Below are 26,672 nucleotides of genomic sequence, written 5' to 3' on the forward strand. Positions count from 1 at the left end.
CTGGCAAAGCTGTGCAGGAATTGGATTACTCACATCAATGTGAAATGATATGGTTTGGCATTTCCTTTTCAAACTAAAAATGGACTTACTATATGACCCAGCAACTGTACTCATGGGCGTATATATTCCACAGAAATGAAAACTTCTTTTTATGCAGAAAATTGTACACGAGTGTTCATAGTGGCTCTGTTGATAACGGCCACAAACTGAAAAGCACCAGACGTCTTCCACTGGGTAAGTGGTTAACCAAGGTGTGGAAACCCCTGGAATATCACTTAGCAACTGAAGGGAATGGATCACTGATACACACAGCACCTTGGATAAGCCTCAAGGAAATTCTGCTGGATGAAAAAAGCCAACCTCAGAGGCACATATACGCAGTGGAATCTCACTCTTTATAACATTCATGAAATAAAGTGATTCTGGAGATAGAAAGCAGCTTAGGGGTGGCCAGGGGGCAGGGACAGGGAAGGAGGGGAGTGCCATCAGGAAAAGGTAGTGCGAGGGGGTCTCGCAGGGAGGGAACGGCGGCGTGTCCTGGTGGTGGCGGTTCCACGAAGCTACACATATGATAAAACTGCACTAGGCTGCACGCAGACACACCATCACACAGACGCATCACTAAGTGCGCGTGGAGCCGGTGGAGCGCAAGTAAACGCCACGCTGTCGTTGTTCAGTCGTGTCCGACTCTGCGACCGCGTGGACTGCAGCGTGCCAGGCCCCCCTGTCCCTCACCATTTCCCAGAGTTTGCTCAGACTCATGTCCACTGAGTTGGTGGTAAACGCGCTGCGCGCTACCAAAGTCAACTTCCTGGTCTGTACACTGTGCTGTAGCTGTGCCAGCAACCACAGATGCAGTTGGACAGGTCTGCACAAGACGCTGACCCTGGGGAAAGCTGGTAAAGTATGCCTGGCACTGCCATGAACGTGTCCTGGTAACTTTCTGGTGAATCTGTAATTACTTCAAAACAAAACTCTGAAGATCCAGGAGCGGTTCCTTGCCTGAGTTATGGTTATCAAACGTGGGAGGCCACCATCGCACAAAACCAAAGGACGGCAGAAACGAGGCCCACCCAGGCCTCCAGGCAGCATCACTGCTCACAGTCCCGATGCAGGAGGGCGCACTGCACGGTGGAGGCGGCCCCTTCTCGTCCAGAGCAAGGGTCCCGGCCGGACCCAGGGCGCGCAGTGGGGGACGGTGCCTCCCAGCAGCCCCTGCAGCTAGGTCTGCCACATGCCTAAGCTCTCACTCACGAAGGTCGAGCAGAACTGACACGTGCCCGTGCTGGGCCTGGCCTTACAACGCCTCTATGTTTCCCCCTTTTCATCAACTTGGAAGGCGCCCATGACTCCGCTTCCAGCACATGGGTCACGCCCAAGGTCATGTGGGTGAGAAGGTGGGGGGAATAGGGTTCCGGAGTGACCACATGGCTCAGAGCAGCCCTGGGACCCGAAATGCTCCCTCCCTCTGGGGCACTGAAGTGGATGGGAAGTATGTGTCTATGTTCCCTGGAGGTGTTTTGAGATCTCTGTGTTGGAGCAACTTAGCGTTTGCTAAATCCAAAAAAGCAGGTTTCAAACACTATCCTATCTATGCTCTTTTACAAATATGTCCTCACCTCAGCGCGTCCACACGAAGGTCTGGAAAGGTGTACGCCACAGTGTTCTCTGGTCATTGTCTCCTGTTGGTTGGAATTATGGGTATCATTCCTTTTGCTTGCCCACATTACCTAATTTTCTATAAAAGGAACACATGTATTCCTTCTGGTATTAAGAAAGCGAGCCCACGATTGAGACGACAGCCAAGAATTAGACGAGGATGAGTAAGGCATTAAGTACCCACGCGTCCCACGGTGTGGGAGCTGATGAAGCTTGCTGGCGGCCCAGGCTGGCGCTTGAGCTAGGGGCCTCTTACCACCCTCCACCCTTCCCTCGTCACCCCTTGGCCCCTACCTTCCCCGTACCTTCTTGCCAGAGGGCTGCTTCACTCCTTTGTCCCTATCCAGCTGGGGACCCGAGAGGCTGCAGAAGCCTGCTGCTGGCAGGACCTGCCTGTGTGGTGAGCACCAGGCCACTGCGCCCACTGTCCCCGAGGACAGTCAACCTGCAGCTGAAATTTCAACTCAATTAGCACAGAGACAGGCTGAAGCTGCTCTCGAGTAACTAATTGTCTGAGAGCTGCCAAGAAGAGCCTCTACCAGGGATGTGCCTGTGAACGTGAAGGTTTAGTTCTTCGAGTACTAATAATAGGGAGCAGCCAGCCAGCAATTTGAAGTGCAACTCGGGAGTGATGCTGGGAGGTTCCTTCCATTAATTTGAGAAGCAGGGGTGGGGATGAGAGTGCGGGCAGGACGACAGAGATGGGGAAAGAAACCTGCCTGTCCCAGAAAGTGAGGCCTAATTATTCCCCGGGCAGATGAGCTGGAGGACAGGCTTGTCCACGGACGCCACAGGCTCATCTCCGAGGCACATACTGTGCGGCCTTGAAGGAGCTTTCTCTGCGACAGAACAGCCTGGCCGGCTGCACCCCGAGTGAGCGGGACTGGCCCATCCTTTCCTGTCAAGGCAGGACACTGAAGCCCCCTGCTCATCTTCGTCGCGGAGGCGGAGATGCAGACGCTGCGGGGCACAGCCAAGCCAGGTGAGCGGTCACATCCTGTCCTCTGTCCACAGACCCAACAGCCCAATGCTGCCTCCCGTCCAGTGGGTGGGCGTTCCGGATCTTACTGGGATTCCTGGTGGCTGAAGCTGCTGTCTCTTCTCCTCCCAGCTCGGGTGACCTTAAAAGGCTCTCGATTTAGCAGCAGGCCCACACTCTGACACTCAAAATGCAATGGAGAATTGGCACGTTAACACCAAAAGATCATTTTAAGCCCGCAGCTTTCCGTCAGTGGCGTGAAGTGTAAAAACATCACTCGATACCAAAAGGCCAATTCCCGATTTAGTTCGGGGGGAAAAATCTGGCCCACCTTTCCTGGCCCTCCTCATCCCATCCTGCCGGTTCCTAACAGGTGCCCTGCTGATCAACAGAACTCAGCCGGCAGAGAGCACGGAAAAGACACATCGCTGCTCAATCTGGCAGATGCAACTGCAAGACAGATTTCCAAGTCTGGGCTGAGGGAGCTTCTTGGGCAATTCTTGACACAACATGCCCCGCAGAGCAGGGACTGCTCAGCCCCTCTGCTCCTGGGGAGGAAGTGATGAGGGCAGTGGGACACCCAGGCCCCTCCAGGCCTCGTGCACATGATGGGGAAAACAGTACAAACCCACCCGAGAGGAAATGAACAACATATGGGAAGCGCCTGGTACAGAGGAGATGCTGGGCTGTCCAGGCGGTCATCAGGTCATCTAAAACATCTCGAGGTTCTGGCCAAGAGCTTGCTGCACAGTCTGAGTGATAGGGGTCGGCGGGGGTGTGGCTGGCATAGTGCTGATGGCCAGGACCCCTTCGTGAGGGGCTCCACCGGGCGGGTCTGGCCCCGGGGACGGTGCCCCTAGCAGCACCAGGTCCCAGCTTCCTCACAGTCCACGTCTTGGAACCGACCCCAGCCCACCCCCAGTCTGTTTTTCCCACTTCAGGTCAGTGTGTTCTCTATATTGGGGCATCTCTGAAGCACCAAGCGTTCAGGGATCTGGTGAACAAACCCCTTTCCCAGCCCGGCCCGGCCCGGCCCTCCCCCTTTTAGCTTCCCCTTCTTGGCACTGAAGGTCAGAGAGGAGAACACCCTAACGGTTGCCTAGCCCGACCCTTATACTTCCCCCCACCCCTTTTAATTAGGGACAATTAAAAACTAGAGAAACAGAATCACACGTATCACCCGCCTGTCCGGCGCCCAGCTTCAGGGACTTTCTGCCCGTCTCGTCTGCGAGCCCCAGCCCCTCCCGCTCTCCTGCCTTGCTGGCCCTGGGCACTGACGTGCGTGTTTTGGGAGAGGACGAGTGACTTGTCCAAGCCCCACAACTGGGAGCAGGAGGCCGGAGCTGAGGTCCTGAACCGGCCACCCCCGTCACACCTTCTGCTGTGGCTACGCTTCAGCTGTGCTGTTACTCAATTTTTATTGAAGTATATAGTTGCTTTACAATCTTGTCTTAGTTTCCGCAGTTGTGTGTTATTATTTAACATTAGGGGTCGTGCTTTTCCCCTAAGTACATTATTTTAACATGGAAGCTCCTGTAAGTGGGGAACAGGCATCAGCGGCCACAGAGTAGGTATCGCTGAAGGTGATATAGTGAGACCAAGAACACTGTCCCTCAGACCTGAGCAGAAATGACTGCCTGCCCAGGGCCCAGAACTCAAGGTCTGCTCTCTCCATTGGAAACGCAGCTCGGCGGGAGGTGGAGGGATCTTTGGGACCAACTAGGAGGCTCTCGGAGAAGGCAATGGCACCCCACTCCAGTACTCTTGCCTGGAAAATCCCACGGACAGAGGAGCCTGGTGGGCTGCAGTCCATGGGGTTGCAAAGAGTCGGACAAGACTGAGCGACTTCACTTTCACTTTTCACTTTCATGCATTGGAGAAGGCAATGGCAACCCACTCCAGTGTTCTTGCCTGGAGAATCCCAGGGATGGCGGAGTCTGGTGGGCTGCTGTCCATGGGGTCGCACAGTCAGACACGACTGAAGCGACTTAGCAGCAGCAGCAGCAGCAGCAGGAGGCTCTCAGATTTGTTGCCAACACTTAAAAATCCGAACAGCTCTCTCACAACGTGGGGTTGCTGCTGTTGTTTAGTCATTAAGCTGTGTCCGACTCTTTGCGACCCCATGGACTTTAGCCTCACCAGGCTCCTCTGTCTGTGGGATTTCCCAGGCAAGAATACTGGAGTTGGTTGCCATATCCTTCTTCAGGGCCTCTTCCTGACCAGCGATCGGACCCTCATCTCCTGCACTGGCAGGTGAGTTCTTTACCACTGAGCCACCAGGGAAGCCCCACAACGTGGTGTACTGTTACCATAATCCCATCGATTGTCAGAGGGCCGGTTCACGCACGAGAAGGTCCCCGACGTGGGCTATCAGCCAGCTGGCCGTCAACACGCACTCGTCATCAGCATGTGCTCCAGCCTGTCACAGCTCGTCATCTTGTCGTCACTTCACACGGGCTCTGCGTAACTGTACGTCCTGCATGGGGTCTTTTATTTGCCATTTAAATGTCTCTAAAAAGACGTGCAGCTGTGCAACAAAATGTTATTATACACCCAGTGGCCTCAATTCTGGATTTTCTTGCAACAAACAAGCGTCTTACAAGACCAAAGAAAGGAGGATACAGGCAAGTCACTGGGGATGTGTTACTAGGAGCCCTGGGAAGGGATCGCCTGTCACACGTTAGACAGTGAGACTCGAGGCAGGAGAAACCACCGACCCCCTCGGAAGAGATGAAAGCAGTTTCAGAGCATGAAAGGCTGGTGTGACCGATCGTGTGTCACACAGGATTATCATTACAGCCTGCACCATGGTTTAATTGGCAGCCTGTTTTTCTTTCTTAGGGGGATCGTGAAATAATGGTGCATCTTACGAGTGATGGCATCTTAAATGTGATAAACCCTGGTATTTAATCTAAAATCACCTGCTGTGTGCAAACGTTCCCGTACTACATCCTGCCGCCGCTCACCCTCCTGACCCAAGCTGGGCCCTGAGAGCACTGCCATCTCCTAGAGACTGGTGGTTTCAGACTGGGGCCCACGTCCGGACTTGCTAACAACCAGGGTGCTGGGCCCCACCCCCAGTCTCTGATTCAGCCAGTCTGGGGTGGGGCCTGAGGATTTGTGTGTGTTTTAAATATTTGGCTGCACTGGGTCTCAGCTGTGGCACGTGGGCTCTTTACTTGTGGCATGCAAACTCTTAGCTGTGGCCTGTGAACTCTTAGTCGCGCTTGTGGAGTCTAGTTCTCTGATCAGGGATCGAACCCGGGTCCTCTGCACTGGGAGTGCAGACTCTGGGCCACTGGACCACCAGGGAAGTGCTGAGTATTCGTTCAACAAGCTTCCAGGACGCCAGGACTACTGGACCACTCTTGGGGTGGACTGTCCCATTGCGTCCCCCCATCACTAAATCTCCTTTATTCTCTGGCTCTTTTCAGCTTGGGAGGGGTAGGTGAGGAAGGTCTGGGTGGTACCAGAACCCAGGTTCTGGGACCCGTCAGAAAGCAGCGTCTCTCTGGCCCTGTTCACCGCAAAGAGAACTTGCCTTGTCTCTAAGCTGGGCCTGCTGGAAAAGCTCTAGGGACTTGCTCATCCTTCTTAAGACCTTCAGCAGGTCAACGCTTCCTCATATATGCAGGTCACGGCTTTAAACAGGGTTGAGGCCCTGAATAAACTCAGTAGATGGGGCTGGAATCTGCTCATGGTTAAGATTCAGGACAAAAGGGGACCGACAAGCCAGGCACAGCTGTCCTGCCCTCTCACGCACGGTCTGCTGGCAATGCGGGCAGATTCCTTTCCCTTTGTTAGATATGTGTATTACTGGTTTAGTAAAACGAAACATCTGTGCACTTCTCTCCTTAAAAAGAACAATCCATTTTTCAAGCCGTTGAAACATCTTTGAAATGGAATATTTGCCAACACTGCCCTCTCTCCCGAAGGCAAGAAGCAGGGAGATGTGTCCTCAAAAAGAATTATTTCAAACGCAGACATTACTAAGTTTTACTTTTTTTTTTTCCTTCAAAAGGCCGAGATCTGCTCACGTGTTCACAGAACTGAACACAGAAGGTGCTTTAAGAAACAGGACACGAAGCCTCATCCCGGGCAGAGAAGGTTTACTGCTGATAAAGATAAGTCACGGAACAGGACAAAACCCTCGGCATGACAAGGGCTCACTCCAACTGTAAAATGACTTAGAACACAGATTCAGGAGGGCTGATGCACCAGCATGGTGAGCACACGCGAGAAAGAAGCTGCCTGCCTGTCTCGTCCTGGGTCCTGAGGTGCTCTCTGCGCCCCCACACGCCAGCTCAGCGGTGTGATGGTCCCGTCAACAGAGGGGACTCTGCTATTCACCAAGCCTGGCCTGAGCGCACGATGGAAGCGAGCAGGTGGCAGAAGTGCTATTCCGGCCATGAAGACGCATCTGAGCCATCGCTGTGACTGAGGGCTTGCCTGGGAAGGATCTGGGTGGGGGTCTGGGGGCCGGTGCGGGATCACTGCCGGCAGGTGTCGTGGAAGGCCTCGAGGGTGCGGAAATCCCTCCAGGTGGGGGGCAGGCCGTCCTGCAGAAACTTCCCGCAGCGCTGGCATGGGGCCTGGAACAGCTTTATGTAACTTCTTAGCCAGGTCTAAAAAGAGAAGTGAGGAGAGAAGTGAAAGACACGGAGCTGGGTGCTTCCAATGTCATCCTTCCTGCCCAAGCCTAATGATCTCTAGAACGGAGGACCTGGGCTGGCCGTGACCCCGGGAGGTGACGCAAGATTTTACAGAAAGCTCCTTGGAGCACCCACAAGGTCACAGTGCTGCTGAATCTCAGTTCTGGCGCCCTGGGCCCCTCCTGACTAGGGGAGATTTAAAATAGAAGTCCCTACTCTGGGAGACAGGCAGGGCTCCCAGAAAGGGGCGGATGTGAACCTCGGCCCAGCCTCCTGGCTCAGGGGCCACGCATAACCACCTTCCATCCGAGTCCTGGGTCTTCTGAACACCGGCATTGAGCCTCTCTGTGTTCACCACCCAGAGGTGGCCCCAGACACATGCAGATAGAGGGCGAGCGGAGAATTCCCCGCTAAGGTCAAATGCCTCTTTCTAATCTGATTTCACAGGCCACCACTCACTGTCACAACATGGCCCGACACACCTGGGGGGAGGGCGGGGACAATCCGGTGCCACCGAGTAACGCAATAAGTGGCAAGTGCACACTCGCGGGTTCAGGGGGCAGAGTTCCTTCGGGCGTCATACATAAGGATGAGACTCGTAACTCAATTCCTCGACTCAAGGAGACGCACGGCTGCGCCAGCCCAATGTCGCGGCGACGGGCCAGCAAGGGGGGCGCGCGCCACTGTGATCATGTCTGTCGGTCGGAGGAGATCGCTCTTGGGAGACCTCAGCCAAGCTGACTGACACAAATCCTGCTGTCTTCATCACAGCGGCCCTCCTGATGGCTGACCGTGGCCCACCCATCCTGCCCTTTCCAAAGGCTCGGGGCCTGAGGTTCTGGCAACAAATGTGAGGAGATCAATGGTCATTCAGTTAAACTATTTATCCTTTCTGAAGGGAAACCAGGCATTTAAACACGTTAGGTTAAAAAGCAAGTCTTTCCATCCACCCAAGAAGCGAGACTGCTGATTGAAAGTGTTCTCCATACATGAGAGAATCGCTGTGTGATGCTCCACAAAGCCCGGGTCTGCGTGTTCAGCCTCCCCAGCGTGGGAGCCAGTCAATAAGTCAGGCTGTATTTTCTAAGGCATGAACTACAGGCTCCTAGAAGCTTAATTGTGGCGGTGAACGTGACGAGGTGGATCACAGGCGTGCAACTCCACATGGCTGTCAGCACGGATGGGGACTTGCTAATAGGTCCGTACTCTAAGGGGCAGCCCCCAGGCAGGAGTGAAGCAGGGAGCGTCAGCCCCAGTGAGAGAGAGGCCAATGATGCGAGGGCGTGATGCTGAGGTGCTAACAGCTGGCCGCCTCTTCCAGGATGTGGGCCAGCTGTGGGCCAGGCTGAGGCCGACTGGCAGGCATGTGATAACCTGATGAACTGCCTTGGGGCGGGGAGGGATGGGGGTCAGAGCAGAGTCCCAACATGGAGGACAGATGTCCACGATGTAAGCGTTCTGGTTCCATGTCAAGTCACCAACGGTTAAACAACTGGCTGGAGAAATCCTCAGTGTTAACGAGAGCTGGCGGGAGCTGGCGCACACAGGGCTGGCTGTTTCTGGTCCCCGCCATCCGGGGCTCTGACCTGACAGTCTAAGGCGTGGGTGTCTTGGAAGAACGATGCCACCGTAGCACCAAGCTCGGGGCCCGGCACAGGCCAGGAGCTCAATAAACACCTACTGACTAAATCAACCCCGGAAGCTGTGTCGGAAGGTCACTTCTGAAACCACATGTTTGGCAATGATAGGAAAACCAGTTAACGGTGCGGGATATGGTTTATCTTAGATCCCTGCCCAGCTGAAAGGAAGTACCACTTCCACACAGGGCTGTCTCCTTGGCGAGGCCCCTGCAAGCTACCTTCTGAGCTGCCTGTTTTCACTTGAGGGGCCAAGGCTTCATGAGGCTTGACCTCTAGAGCCACTCACCATGAAGGAGCGGACCACGACGTCAGGCATCTGGGGCAGCTGGTAGTGGAGCAGGGCGGTGGTGGCATGGTCGGTCACCTGGGGACCAAGGAGAAGAACTAGGTCAGCCACTCGGAACCAGCAGAGAAAACAGGAAGGTGCTCCTTTTATCTGACGGCTCATGGAGGAAAAGATACCTAATAAAGCCCAGAGGTGGAAAGCTAGTTAGCAAGGTTGGGGGCAAGGAAGGGGAGAGGAGGAGTGTTGAGAGCAGAAAGGACATAAATATTCATGCCCGGGGCCAAGTGAAGTGTGGAACCTTCCAGCAAGCCCAGGTAGGCTGTGCCACCTGAGAGAGATGTGGCCAGAGGCTGGTGGAGAGGTAAAACGGCGGCGGGTGCCCGGGGCGTTACCAGCCCCTCCACCGCACGGCACACCGCCTGGACGCAGAGGCTCGTTTCCAACTGTCCATGTTCAACTCCAGTCTTTGCCCGGGGATGATTTTCCTGCCCGTGTAACTGGTCTGTCTCTCTGCTTCCTTCAATTCCCATTCTGTCTCATAACTTGTAGCTATATGTGTTCTGCGACCAGGATTCTGTTCGTTTCTGAGGATCCTTCCCCGGGGCCTCAGAGATACTACCCTTCTGACGAGCTGTGCTGCTCCCAGTGTGGTCCTCAGTCTGGCCAGCTCCCTGAAAGCTGTGGTCCAGTGGGCCACACCCGCTGTTCTCACAACTCCGCCAGCAGGCCCAAGGGCATTACGGCTCTAAGTTCACGTGGGGCATCTGGGGACCAGATGGAACGTGTGCTGGGATTCTGCCCCAGCTCTGTCTGCTGACCTTGATCCATCGAATCTGTCTGGGTCTTAGTGTGCCTCCTAAAAAGCAAAGCGCTGGCCAAAGATCCCCTGTAGTTCTGAAATGTGATGACACCCTAGATTGCTAATGCCTGCCACCCATTAGCGGATGAATAGATTGTTCCTAATTTGATAGCTGTGTTCAAACTCATGGTTTATTTGATTGTCTTCATTAGGGAATCTCGCCATTACAAATGATATGGTCAAAAGACAAAAGGAAACAAAAACATCAGACAAAACAATCAGCTTTGTGAACACGAGTAAGCGTGGTCTGCCTGCGTCGACTCGTCCGTCCTCCCGCTGAGAAATGGAGGATCTCCTGCCGGACCAGGTTGTGTGCATTTCTTCAGTCGGCACCGTTCCCACCAGGACACCATGATGCGCTGACAGACCTCAGCAGCAGTTAAGCAAACTCATCAGCTGGAAACCAGCAGGGCTGGTCTGGTCTGGGTTCCGCAAGAGGCGTTATGAATGATCCAGAAATTAGTCTGCCTGTGTGTCTACACTCAAGGCCAGAGAGGCCACACCCTGAAGAGCAAGGAGGCAGGCTCCCCAGCTCACAGAACCTCTCGAAGCCGTGGTTTCCCCTCAGGGGAAATGGTCAGGCGTGTGAAGTGCTCATCCTCCAGCCGTGCCTTGGGCCCGCCTGCCCCCTCTCTTCTGCGCTGCCTGGCCCTGGGACTGGCCCTCTTTCCCACTGGACTTTCAGGGCCTGCCTGGTGGCTAGTGAACTCCGCGAGACGACCAGCTCTGTGCAGGCGAGGATCATGCTGTGTCCCCGGGGCCTAGACTATCACCTGGCATCTAGCAGGTGCTCAGCACATATTTGCTGAATAAAGAAATAAACTATACAATGGCCACTCACCAAAAGTCACGAACCAGAAACACCTGTGCTGGTTTTCCTGCAAACGCAGCCGTGCTTCGTATATCGACCCATGCCAAGAAATTCACCCAAGTGACTTTCAAGATAAATGGTACTTATTGCTTCAAGTGCAAAGACTGTTTTTATTTTAAGCATTTTTGACAGACAGCTTTCTAAAATGAGCAAGGCTTAAAAAAAAAAACCATACAGTAGAATGATAACTTGGCAAAATGGCGGGTGGTGATTGGCGGGGTGAAATGAACGGCTACAAAGCGAGCGAAGCCAGCTGGGCCCCGAGGATGCCTGAGCTTAGAGCTTGGTGCTTACCATCCAGGTGCCTGCTAAAAACAAAGTCCCACACGAGTGCTGTTTATAGGCTCATAAGACAGTCCTTACAATCACATTTGCCATCACATGAAACAGAGTTTCTGAAGAATTCTTTCTCCTGTTCCTACCACTCATTTTACACGCCTCTCAGGAAGCTCGCTACGTTGCCTCTCGTCTAAGACACCCAGGCCAGTTCTCTGGTTGGCTGACAAGAGTGAACACAAGCACTCGGAGCGGAGAAGCAGGCTGGTGCTGGACGCCCGCTCAGGCATCACCCAGGAACGTGTTGGAAACGTGAGCTTTTCGGCCCCAGTGCAGACCTAGAATCTAATCTCTGGGGTGGGGGCCCTGAAATCAAGCTGGCCTTTCCAGCTGTTCTTCGGGATCCCGAAATACAGGAGGAGGCAAATGTGAATTGGCACACAGACCCCCTGGGGATCTTGCTGCTCAGTTCAGTTCAGTTGCTCAGTCTGACTGTTTGTGACCCCATGGACTGCAGCACACCAGGCCTCCCTGTCCATCACCAACTCCCGCAGCTTACTCAAACTCATGTCCAATGAGTTGGTGATGCCATCCAACCATCTCATCCTGTCATCCCCTTCTCCTCCCACTTTCAATCTTTTCCAGCATCAGGGTCTTTTCAAATGAGTCAGCTCTTCACATCAGGTGGCCAAAGTATTGGAGTTTCAGCTTCAGCATCAGTCCTTCCAATGAATATTCAGGACAGATTTCCTTTACGATGAACTGGTTGGATCTCCTTGCAGTCCAAGGGGCTCTCAAGAGTCTTCTCCAACACCACAGTTCAAAAGCATCAATTCTTCAGCGTTCAGCTTTCTTTATAGTCCAACTCTCACATCCATGCATGACTACTGACCAATTATTATAGGCAGGTGTGGGGTGGGGCCAAGACTGGGCATTTCCAGCAGCCCCCCAGGCCTGCCCCTGCTGCAGCTGAGGAGCCAGGCCGCTCAGGAGGCAGAGTATTCTTGGCAGTAGAAGAAAAAGGCATTTCCTTCTGGGGCATGAGGGAAACCAAGGACCACAAACTCGAAGGATCACTTGTCTTTTTCATGAATCAAAAATAGCACACTACCCATGTTTCATGATGCTGCAGTGGAAAGAGGGAGCGGGGTAATGGTAGTGGGCTGGCAGGGTTTTCCTTATTTTGGAAAGGCGCTCTTTCAGGACCGTGGGCTGATTTTGTGAATTGAGGACAGCCACATTGATGAGAGCGTGTGAGGCATGTGCCCGCTCACTCACTCCTCGAACGCACTGAGGCGGGTGGTCTCCGAGGTTCGTTTTGTGTGTTTTAGTCCCTCAGTCATGTCCAGCTCTGGGACCCCATGGACTGTAGCCCGCCAGGCTCCCCTGTCCATGGGATTCTCCAGGCAAGACTACTGGAGTGCGTTGCCATGCCCTTCCCCAGGGGATCTTCCCAACCCAGGGACAGAACCTGGGTCTCCTGCTTTGCAGGCAGATTCTCTACCTCTGCTGTGCTGGGTCTTAGTTGCAGCATATGGGATCTAGTTTCCTGACTGGGGATGAAACCTGGGCTCCCTGCATTGGAAACGCAGAGTCAAAGCCACTGAACCACCCGGGAAAGTCCCCCAGGTCCATTTTATAGATGAAGAAATGAAAACTTAGAGGCCACACAGCTGGGGAGGGGCAAGGGGTGTGTGGGCCTGGAGCCCACGAGACCCGAGCCTATACCGCCTTCCCTCCTGAGACGCCCTGGCCAGCTCTGCGTCTGTGGACAGAAGCTCCACAGCTTCTGTCCCGAGCCCCAGCGTCATCTGCCCACCATCCCCCGGCCTAGTGAAGGGTCCAGAAAGCCAGAGTCCCACTGCCAGGTGCAGGTCAGGTCTGGAAATGTGGCTGCCGGGCAACAGGCTTCTCGAGAGCAGAACAAAGCGCACTAACCAGAAAACGTCCTTTTCCACAAACGGCTGGGGTCACACACCAAAGCTCCGTTTTGGCACCTGGCTCCAGGCAGGGCACCGATTCCGTTTTCCCATTACTGGGTCAGCAACCTGGCCAAATTCAGCCTCTTTTCCAAAAGGCCCCGTATATTCTCTTCATTGCCAAATGGTGGCAGCTTTTTCTAGCGCTGACACGATCGCTGAATTTCTTCAACTTCCCATCTCCAATTACAGAAATATTTTAGCAGAGGGAAGCAAAGCTAACCGGTTTGCTATGTTTTCCGTCCCTGCCACCTCCCAAATTTCTTCCCCTGGTTTTCACGTTCCTGGGGCTGAACTCCAAAGCGGTGGGCACCACGTCGTCGTCAGATACTGGAGAAATTCACCTGCAGTGATCTTCCCTTTTGTCAGAACATTCCACCTTCAGTACTTGTTTTGTTGTACACTTTTTAACAACAAAAATTTTTTTTTTTGCTCAGCATCCAAGATGTGGGGGAAAAAAACAAGCCCGGGGCAACAACAACAAAGATGGCTATTAACTAATTTAAACTGACTCTGGGCCAGCCCGACCGAGGCTCGGTCCCATTGTGATGTCGAGCTAATGAGATTCCGCTGGGAGATGAAAGCCACCCCGGCCGGCAGCGGAGGCCGCAGAAGGGCACTAATGCTCCCGCGGGAGAGAGGCCATTCATCCCACCAGTGAGTGCGGGTTTGAAGACAGCGCAGAAGAGATCAAAGCGGGTGGCGAACCCAAGGAGAGGGAGGGAGGAGAAGACATGAAAGTAACAATAAGCCAAGGAGATAGGGGAAGCGGGAAGGAGGATTGGGTGGGGGGGCAGGGGTGACCGTACGGGCGGGAAGAGGACGCCACAGAAAGACAGTGTCTGCACACTCCTCGAGCAGGAGTGTGCAGACACCAGGGACTCCGTCAAGAGATGTCCCATCTATCCTCAAGGCCAAGAGAAACCGCAGTTGCTCCGGCTCCTTTTGGGGTGTGCACCCCACCCCGAGCCCCGGTCGGGCTGGACTGCACGTGATTACTCACTTAGAGGAGGGTGATGTCTCTATTGTTGCCAACACACCCACTCTGCTCTGTGAAACTGACTCCCAGTTTTCTCTTCCACTGATCAAGCTTACAAACCACCCCCCTGTCCCAGGCTGAGAGAGGCAGAAGAGGTCTTCCTGCACCCAAACCGACAGGGAACTCAGCTCAGAAGGTGAGAGAGGAGTCTTTCAAGAGACCTTGGAACAGCTGCCAGTCAACATGCTGGAGGAGACGCCAGTCACAACAAGCCTCCCGAAGCTCCCCAGCCATATTGTGCGCAAAGAGCTGACATCGACAGGGTCCCGGGGAGGTCACGAGCTGCTTCAGCTGAGCCCTACGTGGAACCACCTGCAGCCAGGGCAGGGCTCCGCAGCGACAGCTACTGAGCACCAGCTCTGAGCAAGGGCTGCTGTACACACGCGCCCGGTGAGGAGTCCAGGCTGCGGGGACAGACGGCACCCGCTTGGATTGTGCCTGTCACTTACGAGCTAGGTGGCTGTGGACAAGGGTTAAATGTGTCAATACAGGGACAGTGAATGAAAAGGGCCTGACCGACAGCCCACACCCACCCAGTGGGAGTCACCCTCCCCTTCCCCACAACCCTGGGAGGAGGCTACGAACGGGAGATGATTTTCACTCCAATAAGGCAGCGAAGCCACAGGGAGGTGACGTGCCCAAGCCAAGCGGCTCCTGAGCAGAGCCTGCGGGGGAGGGGGACACAGACAGGAGGCCGCGGAGGCCATCTCCTCCCCACTGGGAATGGAGCCCAAGACTCTCAGATGGAGGCGGGACTCAGTCCCAAGCCTGTTCATGCCACCTCAGCTCTCCCGACTGGCGTGGCTGCCATCCGCCTCCCCAACCGGAAGCTTCTGCCCGTCCCACTCAACCACCCACCCAGAGCCAGCACCCACCAGGAACAATGCCACTCAGGACCCTCCAGAGCTCAGGAGGGAATGAGTCTCCCGGCCTTGCAGAATGAAGGGGGAGACAGGGCAGATGAAGCCGGCAGTGTCACGTCGGGCGTGCACCGTGCGCAGCAGGGAAAACGCAAAGCACAGTCTGGGGGTGGGGGGGGCGTGGTGCTGCAGGGATGGCTTTGGCACTCAGAGCCCACGCTTTCCCCCACTTGTGCCCTCCTCCGGGGGGGTGGGGAGGGGCAGAGAGCGGGTTCAAGTCCTGCTAGACTACTTTCTACTGAAGGCCAGCCCCTCAGGGCCTGGGTTTGATGGTGGCCAGATAGGCTCTGTTCTTTGTCTGTGAAAGGGGAAGTGAAAGACTCTTTGCGACCCTGTGAAGTATATGGTCCATGGAATTCTCCAGGCCAGAACACAAGAGTGGGCAGCCTTTCCCTTCTCCGGGGGATCTTCCCAACCCAGGGATTGAACCCAGGTCTCCCGCATCGCGGGCGGATTTTTTAGCAGCTGAGCCACAAGGGCAGCCGTAAGGGGAGATGTCCGTAGGGGAGAACACAGGACAGAGCGGTGATGCACAGACAGGGCCAGAGAGATGCGGGGAGGGCACCAGGCCCTCCTAACAGAATACCGTCCCCCAGCAGTTTCCTCCTGTAAAAAGAATGTGCTGTATTTCGTGGTGGCCCAGGAAGTATCCTCGGGATTCCTGAGTCCACTCAGGTTGCAGGATCGTCCTGACTCTGTGCGGGCTTCCAGGCCAGAGGGGACAGCTGGCGCTACAGCAGAGGTGACGCGCCAGACTCTGGAGGCGGCAGCCGGGCACCACTCCCCACCCCTGGGCAGCGGCCCCCAGCGCCGCAGAGCCCTTCCTCAGGCCGCAGACTGATGGCAAAACGAGAGCACAGCATCTGCCCGCACGCAGCCCGCGATGCCCAAGGCCTCCCCTGCTGAGCCAGGGGAGCTGCAGCCTCTGCCTCGGAAAAGTCCGTCCCGCAAGAGTAAGAGGAGAAGTTAAGTGCCCGAGTGTTCAGAAGTTGCTTATTTAAAAGACAGTCTGGTAGAGACCCAGCTCTGGCTCTCTGCCAGCAATGCCGGCTCGCACCCGCTGTGAAGGGGAGCGTCTCGATGCCCGCATGACTGCGAACAAATGGCAGTCAGGGGGTGGGGGGAAGATGATCTGGAGCTGTCGGGAGCCCGGGGCTCCGGCCTGGGTTCCTCACTAATTATCTGGGTGACCTTGGCCACATCACTCCCCACACTGGCCTTCAGTAAAGGAGGCTGGGATCACTGGGCGCCTCGAGGTCTTGCTTTCAGGGGGCGCTGCTGCAGGGCCTGACTGAACGCCCTCAGGGCACACTAGTGTCGTGCTCTGCCCTCAGGCCAACCAGAGAGACATGAAAGCCCTTTGTTCTTTTAGAAAAGACAAGCTGGTCCCAGCAGGCGGCAGGAGCACCGGGTTCCTGCCTGCCTCCACCTGCTGTCCTGATGGGATGTCACCCTCATGGGGTCCTCAAATTCTGGGCCGGTTACCAAGAGCTCAGAACAAGGGAGACCATCAGCACAGCGCTGTTCTTGGGAACCTCTTCCCATCTCCGTGGGTTTCAAAGAGACTGGAGCACAGACCAACAGGCAGCAAAGCCAAACATTTGTTACTTGGTTGTACACATGCTGCTTCTGCGACTCAAAGCAATAAAAAGGAACTTTCATCTGCGGGACACACTTGCAAGCTAAGTCTGGGTCTCTGCACCGGGTGGAGAGAGACCCGCCCTTAATGAGAGGGACACTGGGAATCTCACGGAATGGGAAAATTCTCTGTGGGTCTGGGAGTCAAAGACGTGAACCTAGTGAGTTAAATGTTTAAAGAGGCAGCAATGCTGCCCCAAGGATGAGCACTGGTTCCATGAAGAATACTGAAAACAGTCCCAGAAGTACTCATTCCATAAAAAGAGGAACCATCACTATTTCAAAACTGAGAGCTATGAAGCCAGTCCTGAAAAGTGCTGGGGGCTGGGGGCGATGCTGAGCAGTGCAGAGACTGGCTTCCAATGCTGGGATGAAGTCTGGGAGGCTGGAAGCATGGGGTTTCATTTTCATCACTCAGCTCGAGTCTGTAATCCGTACCCTGGATTTGTGTGCCATGGGTTCACACGCCCAGAGGCCTGAGGAGGAGGCATCGAGGTCCAAGGGGACTGGGGATTTACTTAGACAAGATCAATACTCCCTTCAGTGCTGATGAAGGAGCCATCTTCATGAGGCCTTATAACTAACTGTCTGCTGGCAACGCTGCTCAGGGCCGACAGGGACGGGGTTGGCTGGGCAGGGACTGGGGAGCAAAGGCAGACACTGCTCCATCCTGTGCAAAACCCCTCCTCGTGGCTTTGAGTTCAAGCTCTGTCTGAGAAGGATGAGGTCTTGTTTGTAAACTATAGAACATGGCCTGAGGCACGTAGACTGGGGCTCCATAAAGAAGTTTTTGTCTGGTGTGAGGGGTTTCCAATCTGACCCTCTTGGAAGTCTCAGCCAAGATGCCACCGATGCCCCAAAGCAAAGCCCGTCAATGCCCAGGACTCTCGAGCACAGACTGGCTGCAAACCCTCCGGAGGCAGATGTGTCTCCCCCAGGACACTCGGCAGCCGCCTGCAGGAGCCTTCCCGACATGGGAGCACACGTATGTGGTCCTCAATGACCAGGGTCCCGGTCCTGTCTCCCCTCAGCCCCACATCACACCCCAGTGACACCACTGCCTTAGTAACCCCTCCTCCCAGACTGGCTTCCCTGACTCTGCTTTCCAGGCTTGAGCCTGGAATGCCTGGGCCCTGGCTAACTTCTCTGCCCTGGAGACTCAGGCCAGGGGACTCCCCTCCCACCCTGGGCTCTCCTGCACCCCCAGCAGCACCCTGTGGACACTGCGGTTCTGTGCTTGCCCAACTGTGACCAGAAGTCCCTGCCTTGCCCCAGGCGATGCTCTGCACTGGCTCCAAACACCTGGCAGGACCCCAAGAGAAGGAGAGATGGAGTAGGCAAGAAGCTATGGATTTATTTTTGGCCGATGGGGTTAGGGGAGCAGAGTAAAAGGGGGGTGTTCAGGGGTGGAAAAAGCTGAGGTCATGGGGTACCTTGGGGAGGAACACCTGGGTGAACAGAGAAACCCTATGGCAGCCTTGAGAGAACTCTCCAGAGTCCTGACCAGCTTTGTGCAGCTTCCCTGGGTGGCTCAGGGGTCAAGAATCTGCCTGCAATGCAGGAAGATGTGGGTTTGACCCCTGGGTTGGGAAGGTCCCCTGCAGAAGGCAATGGCACCCCACTCCAGCATTCTCCCCTGGGAAATTCCATGGACAGAGGAGCCTGTATGGCCCAGGTGGCTGCACAGAGTCAGACAAGACAGCGACTACACCACCACCACAACGGCCTTGTGCGGGGCCAAGAGGAGGCGCTCACAAAAGGTCCTTCACGTTTCCCAGGATTAAGGGATTAAGACTCTTCATTTAGCTGAACGAAAAAAGTTCAGTGCTTTCCAGATGGTAAAATGCCAGGTTCTGCTGCTGGCTGCCAGCAGAGCCCAAGCCCGAGGACACCTGAATTGCTCTGTACCCACTTGGTGTGATGTTATTTTCTGCGGGGAACAGCCTGGCAGTTAGAGAAACACATCCAAAGACATCTGGGCTCCCAAGAAATACAGACAATACCACCTACTTGCCCCTCGAAACTGAGGCAACTGCAGGAGAAAGAGCAGACGCTGCAGAGCCTGAGAGGCGGCTCTGCTGCCGTGGCGCTGGGAGCCTCTCAGCAGCCCTGCTGGGTGGGGAACACTCCCATCTCAGTGGATGGCCAGAGGGGCCACCAGCCCTCTTAGGACACCAGGGCACCGTTTCAGGTCCCAGGACCAGGATTCTACATCAGTGTGTCAGGGCTGCCCAAAGGGTACTGCTGGGGTAGGGGTGGGGGTCTGTAATCTGGGGTGCCAATCCTGTGAGGCAGGTACTCTTATACCCTTTGTTTCACAAATGATGGGGCCGAGGCAAGGGTGGCCACACAGGGAGTAGTGGCCAGCCTGGCCGGACCGCCTCTCTCTGGACTGGTCACAGTGGGGAACGTGACCGGTGAGGCTGAGCCTCACGGTGGTGTTGTGGGGGGCGGACAGGCACGCTGCCGGGAAGGCACTGGGAGTGTGGGAAGGGGCCTGGGCGAGGGCAGGAGGCCGGGCTTCCCAGAAGCAGCTGCTAGGCTCTGACCCAGGGCACACGTGTCTCGGGCAAGCCCTCAGGAAGAAGGAAGCTACGAGACAAGAGCAGGTCCTCTGCAACTCCTCTAATGGTAGAGACCGCAAACCACTTCCCGCCGGCGGGCGGGCTCTCCTGCTTCACAGTAACTGCAAGCCTGGGTCCATGGGAGGCTCTTGGTCACGACCACCCTCTGCGGAGGTGCAGGGAGCCTCGCAGAGGTAGTGAGGTGGGAAAGTACGCCATCAACCCTATCCTGCTTTAGAAGCTTGTGAATATTTAACAGACAATGTGGTGATCAAGGCTCAGGGTGAGCAGAATGCCCCTCCTCCCGCCCCCTCCGGTTCTCAGCTCCCAGGGCCCTGGGCTGACACTTAATGACATCCCCCCCTCCCTCCTTTCTGCTGACCCAGTGAGGTCAATGCAGTTTGGCTCTCTGCTCAGGAAAGGGCTGCCCTCTGGGATGACCCTGGAATTGTCCGTCACCTCTCCTGTCCTGAAGCTTGTCGACAGCCCAAGGCTTGGCTTCTGCAGCATCCCCCTACCATGCTCATGGAGACCACCAGCGGGAATCTCTCTTCCTTCATGAAGCTGCCCCTCAGCCCCTCACTAGTCAAAGGTGCTCCCTTGGCTTTTCCAATTGGGGCTACGAAGACACACGTGGGAGGCAGGACAGAAGGCATGGAAACAGGACGACGATGACACCGTATCGGCTCCACTGCACATGCTCTCCTTTCGGAAAAGGTTAGACAGCGTTTAACAGTAAAGGGGACAAAACAGAGGCCCTTCCTACAATGTGAGACCCCTCTTTGGATTGGGGGGTGTCCCCTCTAGGTGCAGGGCCTCTGCTGACGGCCTCACCTGAGCAGGACACCCGACAAGAGCAAGGACAGAGACCTGGCAGGATTTCCACAGCCCTTCCAGGGCCTTCTCTGAGCTGTCTGAAGAGAGGCTTCTGAAAGAAAATGGAAATGAGCTGGTGGGAAGGTATTTAGATATTCTAAGGCATGAGACTGAAAAGAACTGAATGAGTATTTACTGAGTCCCTCTGGGGACGTTCGATGTTACAGCAGGTACAGACATGCACAGCCCTGAGCAAGAGGAGAGTCCTGTCCTCTGGGAACACCCCATGTTGGGACAGCCCCCCTTCCTGGGCTCGGAGTTGGTGACAAGTTAGGTTTGTCACAGACTATTTGGGGAGGCTGGAGAAGGAAATGGCAACCCACTCCAGTATTATTGCCTGGGAAATCCCATGGATGGAGGAGCCTGGCGGGTTACAGTCCATGGGGTGGCTAAACAGCTGGATGTGATTTAGCCAATGAACAACAATCTGGATAGGCCCTAGATTTATGCGAGGGGCTCAATGTCTCAGAAATTTCAGAGAACTGACTTTTCTGAGACATAATCTCATCTGTTGACAAGCTCTGGGGAGCCACTTGATAAAGCTTCCCCTTGATGAAGCCTCCCCGACAGAGGCCAGTGTTGGGACTGAAGCCTGAGTGAGGGAGTTAACAGACGAATGAGCGGGTGAACCCAGGAACGGAGCAGCGGCAGCCAGCCCGCCAGTCCACGCCAAGCTCAGCACGGGGCTGAAAGGCTCCTCTTCCCTCTGCTGCCCCTAGAATACGGAGCGGGGCAGCCCTGGACACCTGGGGCTGGGATTTTTGTGCCCTGCCTGCCCCTGAGCGAAAGAGCTGGGACGCAGGTGGCGGACCCTCCGACATCACCTCTGTCCCCGCCGGCCTGCCTGGGGCTGAGAGCCCTCCCTCGCTCTCTGGCCTCCTTGCCAGGATTTAACTCGGTAAGTAGCTATAGAGTTGCTCCCGCTCTTCCCAAGTTACTGGATGAAAATGCCCACTGTTTTGAAGAGAGGAGGTTAAAAGATCAAAACAGTGAGTGCCCCTGCAGAGTTTAAATGTCAGAAAAATCCGAACATGCTTGAAACCTTTCCTGGCTCTTTGTGATTCTGCCCTTTCAGACGGTCCCCCCTATTTTCAAGTTCCATTCTCTGAATCTGCTCTGCTGGAGACTTGCTGGCTATAAAAAGCTCCTTCGCCCCAGGACCAAGCGCAAAGCGCCTCCAGGGCGCCGCGGTAAATGACGGGGGCCTGTTGGCAGCCGCGGACCCACGGCCAGCTGTCCCCGGCCCTCCACCGCGCCCCACCACCGGGGAAGGGGGCTAATGAGGACGAGGGAAAGGGCTCACCGACAGGCCCTGTAGCAGACAAAAGGCAGGTCACACTAGCTTCCGGGAGCCGGGTTTGCTGTGGTACCTTGCGTGCTCGTCTTTAACCTGGGGAGCCAGGATCAGACTGAGGAGAATTTGACAGGCATGAGTTTCCAGAAATAAAAAGGCGAGTGTGAGCTTGGCATGGCTCTGTGAGTCAGTGCCCGCTCCCGCCTCCAGCCGTGTCACTTTGCACGGAAAGACCTGGGACGGCTTCCCGCCCTCCCGTCGGGCCTCTTTCTGCAGTGGCCACCGCTGCTGCTTGTGGGCAAGAAAACACAGACACTCCACAGCAACTGCAACCACACAGTGAGCGCCGAGGAAAGGGAGCGCTGGGGCTCAACCCACGGCAATGCAGAGAGAGTGCTCCCCAAGCGACGCCACGACAGTCATGCTGGCAGCCAGTGTCCCCACCTCAGCGCCGGGGTGCAGCTCTGCCATCTACCTACACGGTTAGGACACATTTCTGCCCGAGAAATGCCTTCTCGCTGGTGACCAAGGATCCTCCCTGACCTCGCACTTTCTCAGTCACTTTGACTTCTGTTCTAGGTCGATCTTCCTGGATCAGGGCACTCAAGTGACTCTACCCTGGTGGGGCTGCTGGGTGGGTGTCAGCAGGCGGATGACGGGCAGAAGGGAACGCTCACCACTGTGATCCCCAGCAGTGTCTTTCTGGGAAACACTACAAGCAACATCAATCAGGACACCTAGACTTTAAGTGGGTGGACAGGAAGAAAATAGAATTCTAGGAAAAAGCTGATACTAAAAAGCAGAGTTGGGAAATGCTGCCACCTCATCTCTTCCTTTGGCATGTTGAGTTTGAAATGTTAAACATCATCCCGTCAATTGGACCCGGCCTTCAGAATCTGCAGGGAACATACGGCCCCAGCCTTGCTTTCAGTGGGTGGTCGGGCTGTGGAATAGAGAGGGCTGCCCTCCGACCTCCAACACGGCCTGAGATGAACACAATGAAGCAAGCCCAGTGTGGTCACTCCCCTGCCCCGTGGTGACTCCACATTACACACTCCTCATCCTCTTTACCAGTGTTCCCCAAGAGAACAAGGTCCCGACTCCCTGCCACGCGACTATGATGAGTTGGAAAACTTTACTGATAAAGGATTCAACTCAATTTTGTGCTACGTCATTTTCCAATACATTTCTTCATTTGACAACAGACAGACAATGTTTCTGGAGGGAAGGGAGTGGATTCTGTAATCCAGTAACTATTACCTGCCCCTGAAAAGAGAAAAAGGACCTTAACATCACCTGCCTTTCATTCTCATCAGAAAGCACACTCTCCTGCCTCCAAATTGTCACTCTTTAATCTAGTGCATCTAGTCAAGGCTATGGTTTTTCCAATAGTCATGTATGGATGTGACAGTTGGACTGTGAAGAAAGCTGAGCGCCAAAGAATTGATGCTTTTGAACTGCGGTGCTGGAGAAGACTCCTGAGAGTCCCTTGGACTGCAAGGAGATCCAACCAGTCCATTCTGAAGGAGATCAGCCCTGGGTGTTCTTTGGAGGGAATGATGCTACAGCTGAAACTCCAGTACTTTGGCCACCTCATGCGAATAGTTAACTCAATTGGAAAAGACTCTGATGCTGGGAGGGATTGGGGGCAGGCGGAGAAGGGGACGACAGAGGATGAGATGGCTGGATGGCATCACCAACTCGATGGACATGAGTTTGAGTGAACTCCATGAGCTGGTGATGGACAGGGAGGCCTGGCGTGCTGCGATTCATGGGGTCGCAGAGAGTTGGACACGACTGAGCAACTGGACTGAACTGAACTGAATCTAGTGCAGGTCAGTCTCAGAGGTCAAGTCCATTTAGTTAAAATACAGGTGAGGGGAGGGATGACACAGCAGCCCGACAAAGGGCTCCGCACAAACAGACAGCAAGCCATTCACTGGCCGAAATAAAATTCCCATCTGTACAAATTCTTCCACTTCTGCTGCTTTGAACAGGTTATATAAACTACAAGGAGGAAAGTGGTGGGTGCTCTGGAGTCTCCCCAACTAGCTAATATCAAATTTTAAACCCTGCCACGCCGTGTTTGTAGTTTTAAAGACATATAAAGAGCGCTTGGCAGGTTATTTTTAGGGGCAGTAGAATACAAATATAGCACTGTCTCTCTAAATCCGTGCTTCACCAAATCTGTGTTTCACACATTTTACAACTTCCTAATAAACTTTCCGCTTGCATTCAAAAATACTTAATACCACACAGAACGTTAAAAAATGTATTTGCCAAGGCAAGCCTGGGCAAGGCCCTCCCTCATGAAGGGTATCTGAATGGAATGGACCATGGTTAAAATCCCAGATTGTGGTTCTGTGATGCTGGGAAGTGGGGGTCGGCGGTGGAGGGGCTGAAGTCATCGCCTGCCTTCCCTGGAGCCAGAAAGTAACCACCTGCAAGACCAGAGGCCACGAAGATAAACCAGGTTAAACAAACAAACCCAAAACATTTTAGTGTTCCTCACTGTGAAAGGGAAACAAGATACAGATAATGAGCAGTGTTCTTTCACCTCAGAATGCTTTTCAACCAGCTGCTGGGGGAGAAATGACAAGAGCCGTTGGCATGGACAGAGTTAGCAGTTAAGGCCGAGGCTCTATGTGAGCTGAACAGGTACAGTTGGTCTGGTCACTTAGATAAGAGTGCCTGGATTAACACGGTGTCGCCCACGCTAGCCCCATGTGACTATGGACGTCTTCACTTTAGGGGCTGGACCCAGGGAGGGAGGCTGTTTTTCCCTTTCTGTGTCTGGGTACCTCAGTTGGGTTAAGACGTGTTAGAAGAGTAAACACTATGATTTTTCTTTTTAAGATGAATTTTAAACTTCAGACTAATTTCAGGTCTACAGAGACACTGCAGAGACGGCACACACAGTTCCCACAGACCGCACACCCAGTTTCCCCGCTGTTAGCATCTGTCATCATCAGGTAGGTTCATCACAATGAAGAAACCAATGTCGCTAACTTATTACTGAGTCGAGCCCAGACTTTATTTGGATTTCATCAGTTTCTCCATTAATAAGTCCTTCCTGGCTCTGGATCCAGTCCGGGGCAGCACAGTGCCCGTAGCCATGATAAAACCAGGACATTTTCCTGCCTGCACACACTCCCTAGACGAGGGGGTGAGCCTCAGACCCTCCCCAGCCCTGGACACCTGTCCCTGGCTTCCCCCTTTCACTGGAGAGGGGTCCAGGGAGCACTACGAACTGAGGCACGTTAGTCACCATCAGAGGCTGGTCCATCAAGCTCCTTTGATATGAAGCCCAGAAAGAAAGTGAAGTCGCTCAGCTGTGTCTGACTCTTTGTGACCCCATGGACTGTAGCCTACCAGGCTCCTCAGTCCATGGAATTTTCCAGGCAAGAATACTAGAGGGGGTTGCCATTTCCTTCTCCAGGGGATCTTCCTGACCCAGGGATTGAACCTGGATCTCTTGCACTGCAGGCAGACGCTTTACCGTCTGAGCCACCAGGGAAGCCCATGCAGCCCAGGGCCCATGCCTTAATGGGAACAAGGTTTCCCTTTGAATGAGAACAATGTTCTGGAATGCGATAGAGGTGATGGTTGTACAATGCTGTGAAAGTACTAAAAGCTATGGAACTGCTGACTTGAAAATGATTAGAAATGGTTAGCTTTATGTTACATGAATTTCGCCTCAATTGAAAAAACCACCACCACTATCCTATGCTGAGCTACCGGCACACCCCGGACACAGCTATTACTCAAGTGGGGTAATTCGGGCCCAGCCCTGAAAATCGTGTCCTTCCTCCACACCAATCCCTCCAGTGGTTCCTCACTGAATTGAGAATAAAATTCAAGTTCTGCACCAGGACTGAGGGGCGCCTGCTGGCCAGGCCAAAAATCCCCACTCTCCCACCTGCCCTCCGTCTGTCTGCTATCTCCCGGGCCCCCGTGGTGTGCGGGGCTACGCCAAGTCCCCCGTCCACACGGGGCTCGGGGCTGTAGTTTCATAGCCTGGGACCCTCTTTCCGTGGCTTTCCATATGGCTGGCTTCTTCCCCTGCCTCCTGTCTCAGTTTAACTCGTGCTGCATCAAGGACTCCTGCGACCACTCTGATGTGAAGGAGGCCCTCCTGTCCTCGACCACGGCCCCAGGTAACAGCCTGGGGTCCCTGACCCTCTCTCCCTGTCCGTCTTACTTCCCCTGTAGCACTGAGCCCAGAACCTGCACATGGCAAAGGGGTAAATAAACAACTGCTGTTGAACGAGGCGGCAACAAGCGAGCTGACAGCCTCCCCTATCATTTGCACTGCTGGATGGGAGCAGACAGGACGGGGGCACAGAAGGAGGAGGCCGCTGCCCTGCCGGGGAGCTGGCCTGAGTGCTGTGGGAGGAGCCCTCAGAAGCCCCAGGTCCTGAGCTGGTCCAGCGAAGGGACCCTTCCACCACTGGGAGCTGGGGAAATGGATTTTCTCTGGTCACATTCCTTTTTTTCTGACATCTCCCAGATAGTATTTCTCCTTCAGGAAGCCCGACACCTGAAAAGATGTCACTGTAGTACAGAGTGGGGTGGGGCAGGGTGAGGGGGCCAGCCTGCCTCCTTCCCGTCCTTAAGGCACACGTGTGGATTACAGGGCTGTGGGAAACTGAATTTAAAAACTGCGGTGGGACTTCCCTGGTGGTCCAGGGGTTAAGAACCCACCTTCAAGGCAGGAAACAAGGGTTCAATCCCTGGTCCGGGAAGATCCCACACGCTAGGGAGGCAGCTAAGGACCACAGCCACTAAGATCGCAGGCCCTGGAGCCCAGTGCCCCACAGCGAGAGAAGCCAGCGCAGCGAGAAGCCTGTGCTCACAGCTAGAGTAGCCCTGCTCCCCGCTACTAGAGAAAGTCTACACGTGGCAACAAAGACCCAGCATAGCCAAAAAGAAGTAAATACTAAACAAACAAACAAAGCTGTGGGTTAATCTTGGGAGAACTCAAGAGCCCTTTTTCTTTAAACGTATAATCTATACATAGCAAAATTTGCCCTTTGTAGGCATTTAGTCTATGAGTTTTGAAACACAGAGTTGCGTGATCCCATAATTATGACAAAGAATATTTCCATCACCCAAACATGTTGTTCGACAGCCCTCCGGG

At 54.5% G+C, this 26,672-nt stretch overlaps 1 protein-coding gene across 3 annotated transcripts in view; it reads right to left on the reverse strand.

Moving 5' to 3' along the window:
• Nucleotides 1-26,672, reverse strand: part of MED27 (mediator complex subunit 27) — a 246,189-nt gene that overhangs the window by 19,786 nt on the left and 199,731 nt on the right. Inside the window, exons 7-8 of one of the 3 annotated variants that reach the window (XM_019971047.2) lie at nucleotides 9,217-9,294; nucleotides 6,733-7,263 (exon numbers count right to left, since the gene is read on the reverse strand). The exons of 1 other annotated variant lie outside the window; for it this stretch is intronic. In XM_019971047.2, the coding sequence (XP_019826606.2) occupies nucleotides 7,129-7,263; nucleotides 9,217-9,294 (213 nt within the window). In that variant the 3' untranslated portion in view covers nucleotides 6,733-7,128. Of the gene's footprint in view, nucleotides 1-6,732; nucleotides 7,264-9,216; nucleotides 9,295-26,672 lie in introns of those variants that run through there. One more of the 3 variants, XM_019971048.2, reaches the window with a different exon arrangement.

Source organism: Bos indicus, chromosome 11, assembly GCF_029378745.1.
Source record: "Bos indicus isolate NIAB-ARS_2022 breed Sahiwal x Tharparkar chromosome 11, NIAB-ARS_B.indTharparkar_mat_pri_1.0, whole genome shotgun sequence".
Lineage (NCBI taxonomy): Eukaryota > Metazoa > Chordata > Mammalia > Artiodactyla > Bovidae > Bos > Bos indicus.